This window comes from Leptonotus elevatus, chromosome 9 (assembly GCF_054856555.1).
Source record: "Leptonotus elevatus isolate MCC_2025b chromosome 9, RoL_Lele_1.0, whole genome shotgun sequence".
Lineage (NCBI taxonomy): Eukaryota > Metazoa > Chordata > Actinopteri > Syngnathiformes > Syngnathidae > Leptonotus > Leptonotus elevatus.
Window position 1 is genome coordinate 11,208,437 of NC_141247.1, and position 19,954 is coordinate 11,228,390.

A 19,954-nucleotide genomic window follows, 5' to 3' on the forward strand; every position below is an offset into this window, starting at 1 on the left:
GTCCCTTGTCACCAGCACCTGTCAGTCCTTGACTTTTTTCAACTCGTTTTCTGTCAACTTTCAAACATTTCTTACACTCTATGACAATCTCTTTTCTCTACAAGTTCTAGAAGCCTGTTGAGTTAGATTTTGCGTTATCTCTCGTGCCACTGTCTGTGACAACTTTCATGAATTATTAGCTTTGGATCAGCACAAGAAAGTTGTTTTTGTGAATTCCATTTTCATACTGTTTTTTTTTTAACACTGCGTCCCCGAGCTAAACTGCATACATTTTCCAAAAGGCTTAATGTGGCTTCACACCGACTGAGCACAGATCTCTACGCCGTCGGTGAAAATTACCCCCCCCCCCCCCAAAAAAAAAAAGGTGGCGAGGAAAGGCAGCAAGTAAATATGTATAATATGTACATATTTAATCCTGTTTATCCTTTCGTAAGGCCGGCCCATGTCCTATAATAGTCTGCAATGAGTAAATACAATCAATGCGTGATATTAAAACCACCACACCTTCTATCCCCCCACCCAAAACAATCATAATTGTTGGAATACTTACATAGCAGTTGCAGCACAGTATTGACTTTAAGATGTACCCAAAAAAAAAGAAGAAGAAAGATGGCCCTCCGTCTCCTTTTGTGCTCTCTTACTCCTGGATTACAATCTCTTCATCCATTATTAATGAAGTTAAACTACTAGTGGCATGCTGAATGCGCTGCACGGGAGATTTGTGGCTAATCCAGCGCAAAACAGCCCCAGTCACATAATGAAGGAGGGGGAGGGGGGCCACAAATGTCAACAGTTTCACACTGGGACTGGATTAGACACCCCCCAGATCACATACACACACACCCCACTGAATGCAGCACACACACACACTTTATCACCTTTCCTGTGATGTATGCCAGCAAATGGATTAGTGAATCTGAAGTGCAGATTGGAGTGAAAGGCCAAAGGGTTGTTCAGGTCCGCGTGTGACATTATTCAACACTGCTTTTTCATTAAAAAAATATATATAAAGGTCTTGTCCATGCTTGATCAAATTAATTATTCTGATGGGAACAAGTGGATGCTGAATACGCACAGCCTTTGTGCTGTAGTGGTGTGTTCAGGTGCAGTCAGCTTTGATTTCTACTGTGATGCGTTTAAGTGCGCTCCCGTAATAACTTTACTGTAACATATTAAGACGCAGTTTATTAGGGTGTTCAATTGTGGTCCATTCAGGTACAACTTATTGTTGGAATTTGGTCATGTTGCATTCAAGTGCAGTCCAGCTGTGGGTGGATTCACGTGCAGTCCACTATGGCTTTGTCTATGGTGCATTCAGGTACAGTTGGAAGTAGATTTCCGGTTGTGTTGCATTGGAGTCCAGACCAAAGACTTTTACTAAGGTGAAACCATCTTTGATTTCTACTGTGCTATATTCAGGTCAATTGGGCCCAGTGGTGCATTCAAGTGATGTAACTTTAACTGAGGTCAAATCCAGCATGGGGTTCCGGCCATGGTGCATTCAGGTGGAGATAATCTTGGAGGGATTCTATTTTAAATTTTGGCGCAGTTCAGCATGTGGTCTTGCTGTGGTGCATTCAGGTACTTTCCAAAGTGTGGACTTTGGGATTTGGTGCATGCAAGTGCAATCCAGGTGTGACGTTCAATTGCAGAACCACTCAGATTTCTACTGTGATGCATTCAAGAGCAGCCCAGTTATGCCCATCTTATTCTGTATTTGTCAGCACAAAGTCCAGCGTGGGGAGGTTGATTGTGCTGTGGTGCGTTCAGGTGCAGTGCAGCCATGTGAGGCGGCTCCATGAAAAGAAGGGATGAGCGTGAAAGAGTGGAACTGATCACAATGCGCGACACGAGCCTCGCATCCTAATTTGGGATTAGGCGTGTTGCATCCCACCCACCATCTTCGCTCTCTCACCGGACCCCCGGCAGGTGATGTGCACAACACCGGCTTGTCTCCTTTATATGTTTATTATTATTCATGTATTTATTTTTACATGTCTTGTTTTATTTTAAAAGTCCTGCTTAGATTGGGAGTTTTTTTTTTCTTTTGACACAAAATGGCTGCTGTAGGAATGACCAAAGGATCATTTCCGACCTTTTTTTTTTTACACTTTCACGTGTATAGTGCTTTCTTTCTTTCTTTCTTTTGTTTTAATTTGTAATTAATTCAGTGTACTTTAAGTACCTTAACACTTTCTGCTCATTCACTGCAGTTCAATAATCCTAACAATTTTGAATATGATTTGATTTGACACAACACTTTCACTGTTTGTTTTTCCGTTAGAGCAAGAATCCTGCAGATTTGGGCCGACATTTGACACAAAATGGCTTCATCCAATCAGGATATCCGAGCCAAAACAAACATTAGCGGCCGACAGCATCAACATGTCTTCTACTTTGAAGCAGCTAATCTCAAGACATGTTTAGATTAGCGCTCTCGGCTGAGCACATCTGGATGAGATGTGCCGGAAAACTGACAATTGAGCACAGTGAGGATGTAGAACCTCCACCAAGGCAGAAATGTTTAAAGTGAGGTTGGGGCGTGAAAATAGTTGAAATTGATAAAGGGTATATTGTTGAATTGTAAATCAGAGGTAAAGTTTGGCAGGTGATGTTGCCACAATGGAAGCGAGTTATTGTGTTTTTACATTTTTATATATAATAATAAATTACAAATCACCATTAATTTCATACCCATTGTTTAAAGATGCTACCATTTCTTGTCTAATTCAGCATCTTTTATTGCTACAAATTTCATGCGCCTGATTGGCCTTCCGCATATGTGTTCTCGTCTGCCAAAGCAGACCAATTAAGCACTAAGCCCATTCCCGCCTGGTGACCTTTCGGGCCCACCTCAAGTCCACTGACAGGAGCGTTAGCGTGTTAGCTGTCCTGTTTTACATGTTATCGACAGGGGCCGCGAGGCATCATAGTCATTTTATCACACCAATTTCATTCTTGGCCGCGTCGCCCTCAGGCTGGTTAGTGGCAGCTTGCTATTGATTTTTTTTTTCTCCCATAATTGATCAGACGCCTGCCCGGGCAATTTACCGGCCCTGCTTGCACCTGTGATTAAGGCCAAGGACCCGTGTGTTTATGCATGCACCGGCTAGTGAGGCTTAATGAATGCCGTACTGACTCGCAGTTAGGTGTTTAATTTAACGTCTTGTCGTGCCGTGACAGCAGCTGTTCGCGTAAACACTCAGGCCTGAGTGCAATTCCATGGCATCTATTTACAATAACCACCGCTCTTGAGCAATTGATCAATAGGAATAAACAGAACTTCTACAAAACTTTTTGCTTAAAAAATTTAATCCAAGTTCAATCACACATAACAATTGCATTTGCATGGCTATCAACACAGCTCTTACAAATATTAGATTTAATATAATGATGAATACCGTACTCTGAAAGTTTATCCAGCATCTGTTAGGCCTGCAATAGTGGGAGTGAGAATCCTGCACCGACTCCTCTCACCAGTTATTTATGACAACCAGCACCCTTGCACAATACAAATAAACAGAGCAACTACACTCTAAAAACAGTTGGGTCAAAAATAACCCAACTATGGTTCAAAAATTGACCCATCCTCTACTTGGATCTAATTTTTAGTCAAGATTTTTATTTTATTTTTGTTTAAAACAACTCATAGAAATTGGTCAGATCCTTGACTTGGGTCAAAAATGGGGTCATTTTGTATAAAACAACCCAGAAAGTTGGGTCAAATTTACCCATAAAGTGAATCGGTCCATTTTTTACCCATAATTGGGTTACTTTTGACCCAACTGTTTTTAGAGTGTAGAAATAATGTAGAGTAAAAAATATCCTTGTCACGTCAGCAGTTGTTCACCTAAACACAGGTGTCATTTCAAGGCCTCCTGCGCTAATATGACAGCCACCAAAGCCACAATGACATCATCTGAGCGTTTTTCCTGGAGACAGAAGACACAGCAGCACTCCTTTGGCGTAATAGCATCCTGTGGACCGCCAGCTAGCGCTAGGCTACTGCAGCTCCCCTGCTCGCACCCCCACCCTTTGGATGCGGCGACAGGCGGGAGCGAGCGGGATGAGCCGTAAAGCCGCTCAACGAGCTGGAGGGCTATCAAAGAGAACACCCTTTTAATTTGCTTAATTTACAGGAGGCTTCGCCCCGGCTAATTACCTTCCCGGAGTGATACTTGACAAATTGATTGGAAGGCGTGCCGGATGCGACCAATTGGAAAGCGTGCAGGATGCTGGTATTTCCTGTTTTTGACGCCAAATTCAGGATGGACAAACTTTTGTGTACAACCTGACTTTTAAAATGGACAGATGAGCCAAGACATTCAGATATTAGATTGAATGTGGCTGTAAAATATACATAGAATAATAGTAAAATTATTATTTAATTTGTATTTTTATTTCGTTTTTTAAATTGCATTACTTATAATTACTGAACTTATATATTTGTATTTTACATACTCAAAGACATATTAATTACAATAACTTAATTAATCATTTAATTAGTGATCGCAATGAATAAAACATGTAAATTACTTCATGTGACTAATAAAATAATGTGTTCTCATTTTTATTGTAATATTGATTTTAATTAACAAAAGACTTAATAAATAAATCAAACAGTCAAATGTACATGTAAAATTGTTTAAATTACTAATATTCCTTTTTTTTAAATAAATAAATTAACCAGGTAATTAGTGTGATAAATAAAAAAACAATTTTAAAAAGCAATAGTAACTTTACTAATAAAGTATTTGCCTTTACCATTTTCTAATTCTATTGTCTATGATGAATTAAACTAGAATGTATTAACCAATTATGTGGGTTAGGGTTAGGGTTACATAAAATGTTACAATGTTAAAGTATATATTTTATTATTATTTTATTTTATGAATTTGTCATTTTATTTACAATGAATCAAGTAACCAATAACTTAAAATGCACATTTTTATGCTTATTAATTTCAAAAATTTTAACAGTTTGCTAATATATTTGTAATTGATTATTTTATGACTATTTTTGTGTTTTATGAAAAATATATTTTGATAATGTAATGACCAATTGTGAATGTTACTATTTGTAATTATTTTAATTGATGAAGCCATTTTTTTATTTAAAAACCTGGTCTCACAATTTTTTTTATTATTATTGTTTTTTGCTATTAACAATAAATCAACTATACAAATGTTCCATTACATATATGAACACAAAAATAAATAAATACATTCAGCTAAATGGCTACTTGACTCCAACAACAACTCATGACCATAACAGCCCTTACTTGACCAAATACGGCTCCAAACTAAAGCTAAAGCTAAAACTATTTTCCCCACACATGAGCAGCACATCAGCTGATTTGTGGTGTGAGTGTGTTTTTTTTTATCTCCGAATGCTACAAGATGTCCTCACAGTCACACACAGAACCACTTGGGTTTGTCACATGTGGTTTGAGGCCAAAACAAATTTAAAAAACACCCCTGAAAAATGAAATCTGCACGAGGGCGACGACGATAGCGTGTCGTGCATGGCCGGTTAGACGTATTTGTTTCTGATTCGAGCGAAGCGTAATGGATTCCTGGTGCCGTGGTGTCAAACAATCGACTGCCTTTAAAGCTCTACGGAGGGGACACGGGGATTAATTTCACAACAAGCGGTGCGATTTGGCTGGAAGTATGTACACTATGCCGACACGTGGACTTTACAGCTACAAGAGGTAATAGAGGAAGAAAATATGGAGTGTTTAGTGCCAACTCACACTGGGCCATGGCTCATGACAACTGCGCTTCAACCACTTACCAGTTGTTTACTACAACCGCCAACTTGCACAGTGGAAATAAACACAACCAGCAATTCTAAATCTCATTGATTTGGGAAGAAAAATGTCTCAGTCGTGTAAGGCAAACTGTATGTATCATAATTTGTGTAATTTAGTTTCTCATCCGTTATTCAATGCCATTGCCACCTTGCACAATATAAATCATTCAGAGTGAAGAGAAAAAGTTGACAGCACAGGCGCACAATGCCCATTGTCATGATTAATTCAATAGCTTCTCTTGCCAGTTTTTTTTTTTAACAATAAAAAAACCATCTTGCACAATAGAAATAAACCAAAGGACTCAAAATAACGGAATAATGCAATCAAAAAGGGCCTGTTCTGTCACACACAAAAACTTACTATCATGTGACCATTCGTTTTGCCAATGATTCATGATAACCACCACCTTGCACAATAGAAATAAAGAGAACAACTCAAAATACTTTGGTCATAAAGGGCTCATGAAAAATGTACTATCGTATAATGAATATGAACACTCCTTTCAGCAGTGATTCATGATAAACAGCATCTTGCACAATAGAAATAAACCAGACTTCTAGACATAATGCAATCAAAAAAGGGCCTGTTCAGTCACACACAAAAATATATCATAAAATTAATGTGGCCGCTTCTATTGGTAGTTATTGATAACCACCACCTTGCACAATAGAAATAAACAGAGCAATTACAAGTAATTTTGTCAAATAAAGTTACACTCAGTCATGCATGAAACTCATGCTATCATATTATCAATGCAAGCACTCCTCTCGACAGTTATCCACCTTGCACATTAGAAATAAACCAAATGCATGCAAATAATTCAGTCAAATGGGCCTGTTTAGTCACACATGTAAAACTATTATATAATCAATGGATCCACTCCTCTTGCCCGTTATCTATGATAACCACCGCCTTGCACAATAGAAATAAACCCTTGAAGTCTCCTCTTGCATCTTCCTGCTGCTCGGTCCCGTAGCGCCACCGACAGCCAAGAAAAATGAAAGCATGTTTTTAAAAGTCGACACCTCCAACGGGCCCGGCCTCTCGTTAAGAGTCAGGAGAGGTCGCCGGCGGGGAGCGGGTCACCCCCGCTTCTTTCTCACATCAGCGGTGCTTTCAAGTGTCCTTCGCCGTCGCCGCGGATGACAACAGACGATCGATAAGGCGCTCGAAATGAAAAGCGGGAGCGAGGCGCCGCTTTTTTTCTTCTTTTCTCCCGCTGCAGCCCCTGAGGCGGAAGATTTGGCAGCCGCCGCCGCCGGGCCTCCTCTCAACTGGAGGCGCTTTGCACCTTTTTGTGCGTGAGAACCAACACACCCTTGACACATAACCTTCGCCGACGCCTTCTTATAGAAACACAACATTAGAGGAGCATCACCACCCTTCATGTGTGTGCGTCAGTGACTACCTAAATTGTTGTCAAGGTTCCCTTGAGCAAGACACCCACCCCCTGCACTCCAACCCACCCAACAACTGAAAACAAGTCAATTTTATAAATACACATCACTAGAAAAGAAAACGAAAACTCAGAAAAAATCATTAAAACTAGGACTTTTAGGGGTTTTTGTTCACCCCTAAACTGAATCCAGGCAGCCTTGAATTTTGACAGTTATGTCCTTTTTAAACAAGCTAAAAAAAAAACGGTTTTTTTCCCTCCCAATTCCTCCTACCTGCCTTCCAGTGACATATAGTCAATGCCTATGTTCAAATTCACAAGGCTGTGTCCTCCGACGGCCGAATTTGTCGGCTGCATGACATCACTTCAAATTAGTCGGCTGCATGACGTCACTCCCGGCGCGACTCAACATTTTATGCAGCCCCACAAGTCTAAACACGGCATTCTGATTAATATTGCATGTTTTAAACATAAGTAAAATGCACCCATTTGTATGCATATCTGACGGCGGACATTTTGCCACTTGCTGTCAACTGAAAATAGCATCACAGTTGCTCAGGGCTCAGGTAACGACCAATCATGACTCAGCTTGTAAACACCACATGACCAGTCTCAGAAAACAAGTGAGCCGTGATTGCTCGTTACCTGATGTCATGTTCAGTAGACAGGAAGTGGCAAAATGGCTGCCCCCTGACAGGTGAATTTGTCTTCTTAATTCATAATCCACAAACGCGATATTAATAGGAATGATGTGTTTAGACGAGTGGGCGTGCATAGAAGGTATTATTGTAAAGAACATTTTGGGTTTGACTCAAGATGTTACTTGATCATGTGCACCAACATGTTCAAGTGATACATTCGAAGGACTGTTTTTTGCTGTGTATGGGACACATGAGAGCTAGGAGCAAAGAAGGAATTTAGTATTTAGTATTTACAACTGTCAAGTTACTACGTTCATGTGTTTAACATGCTGTGCGTTGAATTTCAAATAAAAGTCCCCCAAATAAGTTTTGTGAGTTTTAGTCACTGCTTTACTCCAAGAAAAATGCATTCTGTTAATGTGTAGGCTATGTAGAGGTGACGCTGAATTAAAAAGAGTGAATTTCTCCACTTAGAATGTAGGTTACAATTAAAAACAATAAATAAAAATAAAACAAATAAAATAAAACAATAACTCTTATTCTCTGGCTACGTATTTAAATTACCTTTCTCACATTTGATTGTTTGGTCACACTTCCATAAATATGGGAATTCAATTGTGCTGAAAGGTAGAAAACAGTCAAATTGCATTTTAGCAACTTTAAATCCTAGCATGGCTCCTGTGTGTAGCTATCTAGCTAGTTAGCGCCTAAAGCTATGTTTTCCTTGGAAGAACTAGTAATTGATCAATTGAAATATAACCACAATTTTTAAGGCCTCTTCGTTTCTCCTGAATATACTTTATTTTTATTTGATCATTTTTTATTTATTCACTTATTTATTCATTTTTATGAATCGAATTCAAAATGGTATCGTTTTGTATGTCCATGCAGGATTTATGTACGACCAAGTTATTTGTCACTCCAATCCGTCTGGCAAGTTGACGCATGCGCATTTATCACAACAAAATGACGTGACCTTTACTGGGCAATTAAATAATATGTTTGCTTTCCAAATAGCATAGGAAAACAGAGTGCGTGCGTGCGTGCGTGCTCGCGCGCGCCTCAGTGCGGGTGTGTTGGTCGTGTGTGTGCACGGGTAATTCCCACGTGCATTTGGGCGTTAATTACCACTTTAATAGGGAGTATGACTAAAAATGTAAAAAGGGGATTAGATTTGAGGGGGGGTTGCACATCCGGTCTGCTGCACGCCTGATTTAACATATGAAATATGGGAGAATTGTACGACTAGCTCCGCGTGTAAATATGAGTGAGGAAAATGGCCCTCTAATGTGTTTAATTTAATCGCAGTGGGGCTGATTTAGTTGTTATTCGGGCTCTCCTTGTGCCGCCCATGCGATATAGCAGCGTGCGTGTGCACTAGCACACCCCTTTTCCAGGCGCGCGCGCGCGCACGCAGGAAAAGCGAGACGTGGGGCAGAGGGGTGGAGGGGAGAAGCCGGAGCGTCTTTCAGAGCGGAAAAAAAAGTTGAGGCGTGCAGAAGAGGAGAAGAAGAGCAGCGGAAAGACTGCGTGGACTTGCAGCTGCATGACGATTTTATTTCTGATGAAGTTGACACTTTTATTTTCTTCATTTTGGGGATAAAAAAAAATATCGCCGGCGACTATAGAGGACGTTCAAGTTGCGCGCCTGTATGTGTCTTTTGCACGGTGGAATTTATCTCATCACGCACTTAACGAGAGACGTCCACGCGTGGTAAGAGGATGTGCTTACTTCTGTCATTAATTCATTTTATCTTTTTAAGTCAGTTAAATGAAAGTGAATATGGTTCCATGAGTCAGTTGCACCCGTAAATGCGCACACATGCTGTCATGACTCTGTCTTGAATAATGACAATAATGGCAAGTAGGTTGTTAGCCGTTTCAAAATGGAGTAGAAGAAAGTAAATCTGTTTTTGAGTCAATTGTACGAATTCGCTTAAAGGACATAATGACGGGTGCAAAGTTTGCCTTTAATGATAATAATGATGACGTATTTTGATATAGGGTCTATGCGTCCACATATTTTTAAGGAGTTAAATAAAATCAAATACACGTTATGTGTCATGTGTGGTCATGGCTGAATAAATAAATAAAATTATTATAAATGACGCAATGAGAAATCCAAGTTTGTCTTAAATTATGTTGTGTATTGTTAAAATGATGGGTTCCTTTCTTAAAGGGAGTCAATTGCGAATTGAGGGTCTGTATTAATTGATGATCATAATGAATAAGACCACATGATAAGAAGGCAGAGTTGTATAATGAAAATGATGGCAAATACAAAAAAAAATCATTTCAAATGAGGATAAAATGTGTCAAAAAATAAGAAATGCCAATTAAATTCATATTCTGCTCGTTAAGAATTTAGCGTCAACGCGAAGCTACAAATCACTTTCTTTACAGAAAAAATAACACAATTAGCAACCCTAATGTAATAATTACATAATCCAAATAATCAAATGCATGCGCTTAAAAAATATATATGCAAGATGCGTTCACGTCCCGCGTGTGAAAAGGCCGGCTTTCTGTCTACACCGGGCCTGGTGCCATGACCCCCACTCCCTCCTCCTACGTCAAATTAGAAACGACAGATGGATGTATGAATTGATATATAATATCGTTGTTAACGATATGATTATTGGTATGCGACCAAAGGTAAAAATCTATTTGCTAATTACAGAATAGGGCAATTTTCATACTTTTATTAACATGACTTTTTTAAGTTGTAGTCTGAGTGGAGGAATAACATTACCAAATAGTCCAATACCATTTTTGAAATAGGAAGTTACGATATAACCTTCCTCCTATCAGACGTTGAAGACGTGCTGAAAAAAAGGTTGTGTTCAATATTTATTTGTATCTCAGAGAAGACTAACAGCAGGATGAGGAGAAAATGGCGCCCGCTGACATGCAAATTTGCATTATCATAAGCAAACATTCTAATAAAAGCCCATCTGTGTTGGCGTCCTATAATGAATTTTGTATATGCTCGCACGCCCACAGACTGACATCTCAATCAAGAGTCTTAATCCGGGAGGTTTTAGCGGGCTGCGTCACGCGCACGCGCGACATACTGTACACAGGACGAGTAAATAACACCTTTTTGCCTGTGATTGAAATACGTGAAAACATTCGGGGGGGAAACGTGATTAGAAAACCAAAATATTGAATTATTTTTTATATATATTTTTTAATTGATTTCAACTGTTTACATATACGATGTCTTAGCCTGCATTACGCACGCAATTCCAAAACATGAAATTTATAAATCTGTAATTTTTTTTACATTTTTACGTTTACCTGTTTACTTTCACTCATTTTTATTTTATTTTTGTTTTTCCCCCAATGCACAGAAGATATTTCCTTCGTCATCATGGAGTCCCACTGCCGGAAGCTGGCCACCACCTGCACACAAATAGGTAAAATATCAATGCACGAGAAGCAACATAAATATTATTTTTATTTTTTATTGTTTGCACGGTTTACACAAAATCATTTAAAATTGACAGTTTATTAGAAAATTACTATTTGAACATGTTAAATGGTGCAGCCTTTACTCAGACATGTTATATAGGCTGCGACGTTAAACACAAAACCGTCATGTATACATAATTGAAATTATTTTTTTCAACAAAAATATGTAAGGATGTAAAATATTGTGCAGCGCTGGAATTTGTCGCCTGATTTCACACGCGAGTGAAGGAACCTACTTGTACTGCATATCTCCTCCAGACGTGATCGCCTGGCTATTCCTTGTGTTATAGCGACACCTGGTGGCTAATTGTGAATCAGTAGCACCACCGGCGAGTGCTTTCAAAGGTCTTTATAATGAGCAACAAAGGTGGCCTATTTTATAACTACTCTGTTTGAATCGCAAAAGACACAACACAATCCTTCGAATTATCTACTAATAATGTCAAATTGACACGATTGTTTGAAATTACACATAATAATTGTAACTCATTCCTCTATATGAATATGCAACTTTTTCAGCATTTGACCCGAGGCGTGTGTCACGCATATTCTTAATGACGATTGATTAGGACTAATAGAACGTGACAAGCAGTGTGTGCGCATCCAAAACAGTGCGTGTAATGTATGCGGCTCTCGTTGCGCTCTCCACTCTGGGGAAAAGGCACATGTATAATGAAAGACATTCGTGAGCAGGAATACGCTAATGGAGGAATGTGATGTGTCCGTAATCCTGCCTAAAAAGGCTTGTCGTCGTCGAACCCCTTGCACCCCTACTCTCTGCAATAGGCTATTGACTGAATTGTTAATTAATGGCCCATGTATATGACGGGATGAGGAAGCGTCCACAGATGAAGACATAATCCACTTCAACGTGAAAATAAAACAGAAAAAGACTAATAGTATTATTTGGACGATTAATAATAGCGTCGCTTTAGCATGCAACTTAATTGGACGACTCGTCAGGACAAGGCTGCAAGTGAATGGAAGGATAAACTTAATTGTTAATGGAAATTTAATTTGCATAGACCAAAATATGAAATGCATATATATATATATATATATACTAACTATAATACTTAATAAACAGTATCCAAAATTCATATTTTGGGCCAAGGTGGGTGTCAAAATTATTTTTGACGAACCCTTTCCTTCATGACTGCATGTGAAAGTGTATGCATAATCTCAGCGTTATATTACTAAATATCAACAAATTGCTATATGGGTCATTTTGAGTTCAGAGATCATGGAATATTGTATCCATTCATTTTAACAAGGGATTCAGTAACAAATAAAAAGCTTGCAATGTCTTAGCATTTGCAATTTTGATCCTTTTACCAAGAAACTTGAGGTCCACGTGCACGATTTGCTTTAGCGGACCAGATCTGGCCCCCAGGTCTTGAGTTTCATACCTGTGCCCTAGATTACACGATTTTGCTTAGCAATGCAGAACTTCCTAGGCAAAAAGTCAATTTTCGATTAACTTCAGAAAACCACCAATGATTCCATACCCACATGAGTGAAAACAACCCCGTAACGTCCCTCCCGCCGAGACAAGTCAATCGGCAGTACTGATATTCGGTTCAGTCTCATTACCTGCCTGATTCACAGCCCAAATCTTGCTGATTGCGTCGCCAGCAACGGCCCCAACCAGCAGTTTTTTTTTTGTTTGTTTTTTACGCGTGCGTGCAGGGGACAACATCTGTGGCGTCTCGGCCGAGTCGACCTCCGAACATGAAGCGGGTTCTGTTTACGCCTAACTCGCTTTGGACCTCTCCGGATCCATTTGCAGGCGATGGTTGAGGTTGTCGTGTAGCGAGGGTGCACTTTTAGAGGGAGGGAATGTTGATTTGGCTCTTTTTCAAAGCGAGTCCGGTTCCTGAGAGAGTTACTCGTGGTAATGTATTTTTCTTTCTTTCTTTCTTTCTTTCTTTCTTTCTTTCTTTCTTTCTTTCTTTCTTTCTTTCTTTCTTTCTTTCTTTCTTTCTTTATTGTTTGTTTGTTTGTTTGTTTGTTTGTTTGTTTGTTTTGGTGTTTGGCTGCTGGGGGGACCCATTTCTCTTCGACGCCTCAAGCACGCGCCTGTCAAGGTAGCGAGTGGGCAGGGCTACAGGTGGTGACGTCAGGAGAGAGAGAGAGAGGGAGAGAGAGAGAGAGATGGAGGGGGCTGCGTTCGCGCGCCGTGCTTGTGCGTGCGCGCCCCCGGCTCCAATATCAACTACCTGTCCTTGTCACTCCACTAGTCAGCCGCCGCCCGCCGCCGCCGACGTTAGGATGGCAGCGCCCCACGGTGGCCCGCTCTAAAAAGAAACCCGGAGCCCTATAGCATTTTAAAAATACATGAGAGAGAGACCCTATACCGGAATTGGGATTTATTAAACACTCCTTTTTCCCCTTTCTTTATTTTTTATTTTTTTTGGGGGGGTTGGTTTTCGGGGAGCGACCGATGAACTCTATGAGGGATCCTTTAAATCTAAACCACCACCCGCACCACACATTTACCGGGACTAAACTCGCCTCCGCTATGGCAACCGGTTTGCAGCCGCTGGTGCGAGCCGTGGACTCAGGCAAGCACCGCATGGACGCGCACGCGGTGTCGGACACTTCCAGCCCGGAAACTGTGGGTAAGACAAGACAGGCAAGGCAGGCGAATCACGGGAGACAGGCGTCTGACATATGCAAATGAAGGATTCATTGTTGGCTGTTATGCAAACGACACACTGAAACAATATTTATTCGTGAATTGTTTTTGATTTATTTGTACAGAGAAAGAGAAAAGCCAGAGCAAGAACGATGACTCGTCCGACGATCCGTCGAAGAAGAAGCGACAGCGGCGACAGAGGACTCACTTCACCAGCCAGCAACTGCAGGAGCTGGAGGCCACCTTCCAGCGCAACCGCTACCCGGACATGAGCACCCGCGAGGAGATCGCCGTGTGGACCAACCTCACCGAGGCCAGGGTTCGGGTGAGTCTATTCTGGGACCAGCGATTTACCATTACGTTTAAAAAAGAAAGAAAAAAAAGACGGTTACATTCCAGGGTAAAAAAAGCTGTTGCAGAGAACTTTATTGAGTACAATTAGACGTTTTTAAGAAAACTAAAACGATTTATCTCTGATAGCTACATTTTAAACAATTGCTCGTGCTAAAAAATATATTTCAAATCAGCCCTGCAATGTCAAGAGTATAAAGTAGGACTTTTTTTTTTTTTTTTTACCGCGTTTTGCATTTTAAACATGTCAAGCAAGATCAAATATATTTTTTTGTCTTTTGATTTTTGCATTTTAAGAATATATGTATATGTTTCTGATCAGTGCACATGAAGCAACGTGTCCTTACATTTCAGAAAAGTACAAAATTAGATATTTTCTTGCGTCATAACTGCATGAATTAAAAAAAAAATATTTAGTGCACGATTAAAAATTTACGTATATCCATATACAAAAATATGGGTCTATATGAGATATTTTACTTTCCATGTATATGCATATAAGTGTGTTAGTTGGATAATCATATTGCTGTTGTGATTTTCAAATCAATTTATTTCAAAATGGAGGCTTTTTGAAAAATAATTGCACGTGAAAAAATTATTTCAGATTTCAGAGAACATTATGAAGATTAAAATGTGAACATAATGATAAATGTTTACAACAAGTCGTGAAAACAGCACAAAAAGAGACATTTTTATTAGACGTATAATCTGCTAAAAAACACACACATTTCTGCACGCACGTGATATGCGCATGCATAAAGTCATTATCAACAACTATGTGCAACAATATGCATTTTTTTCCCCATTTCCAGCGCACATTATCGACCTGCCTTAGAGCAAAATATTACAATGCTATAAAATTATTGTTTGGTTTGATACTTCGCGACGGATTAAAAATGTATAAAATTACCTCGAGGTCAGCAAATTCATTGAATTTACTGCAAAACAATTTGTCTATTTCTTTACGTGCAAATCTCAGCAAAAATGTTCGTTTTGGTAATAAAACAGCCATGCAGTGTTAGTGTAATAATGTGTCCTCCACTCAGATGATCTGCAAAACAAATATGCACACACACTTGTTTAAACACACTGCCGCTCCGAGACCCATAGTCACAGCTTAATTTGATATTTAATATAATTACACCCCCTGCACGAGAAGATAAATAGCTTTTTTTCCCCTTCAGTAATTCATCCCAATATGCTGTCTATATGCGGTCCAATTAGAGGTGCAGCGTGGCTTGCGTGTGACAGCAGTGACGGATGCCGCGCGTGTGGTGTGAAAGAGGTGTAAAGCTGCTCATTTTGGGACAGTGTCGCGAGACTTCAAAATTGGGCGGGGGGCAGTCAGCGTGGAATACACACAAGTTACTGATAAGGACCGAGACAGGAGACGGGAAATAACAAGATAACAAGCTCCATCTTTATGTGCAGCGGAATTGACGAGAAAATGCATTTGTGAAATATGACGTCATCAGATATCATGTGCAAGCTTGAAATGGTTCAAGATGTCACGTGCACCCTTAAACTACAATTCCTCAAATTTGGTTTTGTCGGTTTAATGACAAACATAACACATTCAAGCAGTACATAAAGACAAGCATTTTGGCGTGCATGCTTGGGGCATGCACAAACATTTTCAAACATGCAAATGTGCAAGACAATTAAAAGTCAGCTATTAAATTGGTGACGTCAATTAGAAGTTGGAATAGCCACACTTTTGAATATATTTAACATGTCATCTGTGGATGTCTTTGCGGACATTATTAAATAAGACCTTTGAAAGTATTTGACGTTTTGTCATAATTGTTAAACTACACAAGACAGACTGTTTTGAAGACGAGGGGGAAATTACACAATTGTATGTATATATTTGCATCTATATGCCACATAATTTTTTTTAAATTTTTACCCTTTTAAGGCAGGATATGACTACTGTATTGAACATTCGCCAAGTTCTAAATTGCGCAAAATCAATGTTAATCATGCCACCCAAATCTTTGTAAACATTACTACAAATGCTTATATTAAACGTCTTTAAATTTTAACATTTGAAAGTTTAGACTTGCATAACCGTAATCATGCCACTTGTGTTTGGTAGATATTGTAATAAATAAATAAATACATTTTTAAAAATATTATGCCTATTAATTTGAGTGTTTTTTGCTTGATATGATGTTAATAAATATGAAATACTGAAATACTATATGGTGCTATAACTCCAAACAATCTGGATCCATCAAGTACCTAGTTTTACGTGTTGAAATAGGCTCCATTAATAAACAAACAATACAATTAATAATAGTAAATAATTTTGCACTTGCAATTTAGTTTTACGTATACTGAAATCTGCTGAATACAATCTATGATTGGGCATATTGGTACCTGCAATACACATATTAGAAATAGACTATAGTGTTAAAAAATGTGGGTTGCAGAAATGCATTTTTTTAAACCAATTAACATTATAAATCATGAAAGTGTTTAAAAAAAATGTGGTCGCATTTCTACGAGTAACCCTTTTTTTTAATGTAGGAATTTGTTTTCATGAAAACGTCTGAACGGTAGTGTATTTTCAAAACAGGATTTTTACAACAAATAAACAATGGCTGTAATTTTGCACGCGCTAAACACAAAATTTGAGGATCAAGGTACTCCATTACGGTAAAAAAAATAATAATAATACACTGCTGTTCAAAGGTTAGAGGTATAGTTAGGATAACGCTACAATTACAAATAGGGCCTATAGGTTACGGTACATGGTCGTGCACTTTACGCAAGTAATCCACCAAATTCAAATTATGGAAGCTGTGAGACTGAAAACGTTGGAGAATTTCTAACCTGTTCAAATGTCCATTTGTGACGATTTTGATGAGTGGTAAAATAAATAGATAAATAAATAAACAAATAACGCCGGTTGTCCTTGTCCTCAGGTCTGGTTCAAGAACCGCCGCGCCAAGTGGAGGAAGCGGGAGCGCAACCAGCAGGCCGAGCTGTGCAAAAACGGCTTCGGCCCGCAGTTCAACGGACTCATGCAGCCCTACGACGACATGTACCCGGGCTACACGTACAACAACTGGGCCGCCAAGGGCCTGACGTCGGCCTCGCTGTCCACCAAGAGCTTCCCCTTTTTCAACTCCATGAACGTCAACCCGCTGTCGTCGCAGGCCATGTTCTCGCCGCCCAACTCCATCTCGTCCATGACGTCCGGCATGGTACCGTCGGCCGTGGCGGGCTCCAGCCTCAACGGCCTCAACAACCTCAACAACCTCAGCGGGCCGTCGCTCAACTCGGCCGTGGCGGCGCAGGCCTGCCCCTACGCGCCGCCCACGCCGCCCTACGTCTACCGGGACACTTGCAACTCCAGCCTGGCCAGCCTGAGACTGAAAGCCAAGCAGCATTCGAGCTTCGGTTACGCCGGCGTGCAGAGCCCCGCCACGAACCTGAGCGCTTGCCAGTATGCCGTGGACAGGCCGGTGTGAGACGCGCGCACCCCCATCTAAACCTACTCCAACACCACCCCACCCACCCCGACACCTACGCCCACCCTTGAGAGAGGAAAAAAAAAAAAAGCACCACTTTGAGCATCGATTTCCCCCAAATGGGATGTACAGAAATGCAACAAAGGCATTTATGGTGGTCATTTTTCATCCACAGGAACATGAGACTACTACTATTATTATTGTATTCTGTTTTTTTCCTTCCAAAAAAGGGCACTAAAAACTGAACCACTGATTTTTTTTTTAAGCTTTATTCCCCGATTTGCTGTCTGAAAAGTTGTGTATATATCCAAACATCCCCAAAGCTGGGGTTCAATTTATTAACGCATGCGTGGTAGGGAATAAATAATAAATCATGTTTTGCTTGCAAACAAAAAAAAAAGGGAATGTAAATACTAAAACGCACCGCAGTGGTGTGTTTCTAACATAATATTAAATGATTATTATTATTCATGTCTGTGTGAATATCGATTTTAGACTAGAAATCCTAGAGGAGGAAGAAGAAGAAAAACGCATTAAAATCTTCCTGTAAAATATTTGGTACGGATCCCCCCCACCCCCATGCACCCACAACAGCAAAAATGTGTTTTATTTAATGGAAGTAAATATATTGTTCAAAGTCATCCTTGCTTGTTATTGAATCATCTTTTTGCTCATGCGAAACTGCACTCCACTTGACTAATCTGTAGAGAGGGGGCAACAATTGTGCTGCGCCAGTACACATCATGCGATCGACAGATTAAGATGCCGAATAACATGTCTGTCTGCCTCCCAATCAACAAACAGGAGGCCCGAGACCACACAACAGTGGCGGGGGAATTCAAGTGGGTAATCATGCAAAGGTATGCGAGGGGCCAAAGTGCACATTTACATGCATACATTGTTGGATGTAGCCTATATGTAAAAAATAAAATAAAATAAAATACATGACTCACAAAAGTGTCCAAACGCGGATGTTTCGGCGAAGAGTAGGCAAGTTGGCCGGGGTGGAGGCACCTTCTCCGGAACACATGTAGCTGCAAGCTACGGTGAGGGGAGAAAAGTTACGGAAGATACCTCTCTTTTTTTTTTCTCCCCTGATTGTCGACCATGACGTGATTTTTCTTCTAATATTTTTGTTTTAATAAAAAAAATGAGCATACATATTAGTCATAAAAGGGGGAAGTTATTTATATATATATATATATATATATATATATGTGTTAAAAAAAAAAAAGAGGCACATTTGCATGCATGCATGCATTGTTGTATAAATTTAAAACAAAGGATAATTCAAGGTGACAAAACTTTGGTGTAAGGAGTATCCCTCTTGGCAAGCCGGAGAAAAGACACCTCCGCTCGGCTACAAGCGGCCGTACGCCCGGGTGAGCACCAGTCAAGTTATTGACCTTTTTTTATTTTTTATTTTTTTTTAAGTTTTAATACTCTCGTTCTACTAAGCTTTACATAAAATAACCACAAATATTCTGTAGCAGGAGGAAAAAAAAGATGATATGACATACTTATACGTGTCAACATAAAGAAGTTTGCGGGGACTGACTGCCTGATCAAGTCGGGGAGGAGACACCTTTGCTCGGCTACAGGCAGCCGCACGTCCCAGTATGGGTGCACCGTGCAGAAGATTATTCATCCATCCATCCATTCATTCATTAATTCATTCATTCATTTGCTTGACGAATGTATATATACAGTTTTAAAATTAACACTCTAAATACTTAATTTTGATTAAAATAAATAAGAACACATTCCACATAAAAAGAGAAAAGGTTGCGTCAGGTAAGTAGCTAATTGTGCATATTCTCCATTCAACAACATCAATTTGAATATTAATGAATGGTAATTTAGGGGTGGCAAACGTGGACATTTGTATACAAAATGTGTGTGTGTGTTTTTTTTTAAAAAGATTCACCACAACGTGTCCAAACTCGGATGTTTCGACGGGGAGTGCCTGCATGGTTGAGCAAGTCGGGGTGGAGACGGATCCATTTGGTTGGAGTCTGCCGCACGCCCGTGTGAGGAAGCTCTGGCGGACCATGAACCGCTGACCTTATTTGGGAGTCCGTTCAGTGTGTTTACTCTTTTGTAAAACTACAATACATATTGTGTTATTTAATTAAAATACGTAAAAACACACACTGCAGG

The 19,954-nt window shown here is 39.8% G+C and overlaps 1 protein-coding gene across 3 annotated transcripts; it reads left to right on the forward strand.

The window, feature by feature from the left end:
* Positions 1-9,323: 9,323 nt before the first annotated feature.
* pitx2 (paired-like homeodomain 2) lies at positions 9,324-18,435 on the forward strand. 3 transcript variants are annotated; one of them, XM_086085555.1, is made up of 4 exons: positions 9,324-9,566; positions 11,206-11,271; positions 14,090-14,289; positions 17,246-18,435. In XM_086085555.1, exons 2-4 carry the CDS (start codon positions 11,226-11,228, stop codon positions 17,792-17,794), a joined length of 795 nt encoding a protein of 264 aa, XP_085941681.1. In that variant the 5' UTR covers positions 9,324-9,566; positions 11,206-11,225; the 3' UTR covers positions 17,795-18,435. The 3 variants fall into 3 exon arrangements, with proteins under 3 accessions (XP_085941681.1, XP_085941682.1, XP_085941680.1); XM_086085556.1 differs by having other exon boundaries at positions 11,209-11,271; XM_086085554.1 differs by lacking the exons at positions 9,324-9,566; positions 11,206-11,271 and adding an exon at positions 13,543-13,947.
* Positions 18,436-19,954: the final 1,519 nt, after the last annotated feature.

Coding starts and splice junctions, on each gene's coding strand:
- pitx2 (XM_086085554.1), top strand. CDS start 13,770: ATGAACTCTATGAGGGATCCTTTAAATCTAAACCACCACCCGCACCAC. Junction 13,948..14,089: donor TTCCAGCCCGGAAACTGTGG/GTAAGACAAGAC, acceptor TTATTTGTACAG/AGAAAGAGAAAAGCCAGAGC. Junction 14,290..17,245: donor TCACCGAGGCCAGGGTTCGG/GTGAGTCTATTC, acceptor CCTTGTCCTCAG/GTCTGGTTCAAGAACCGCCG.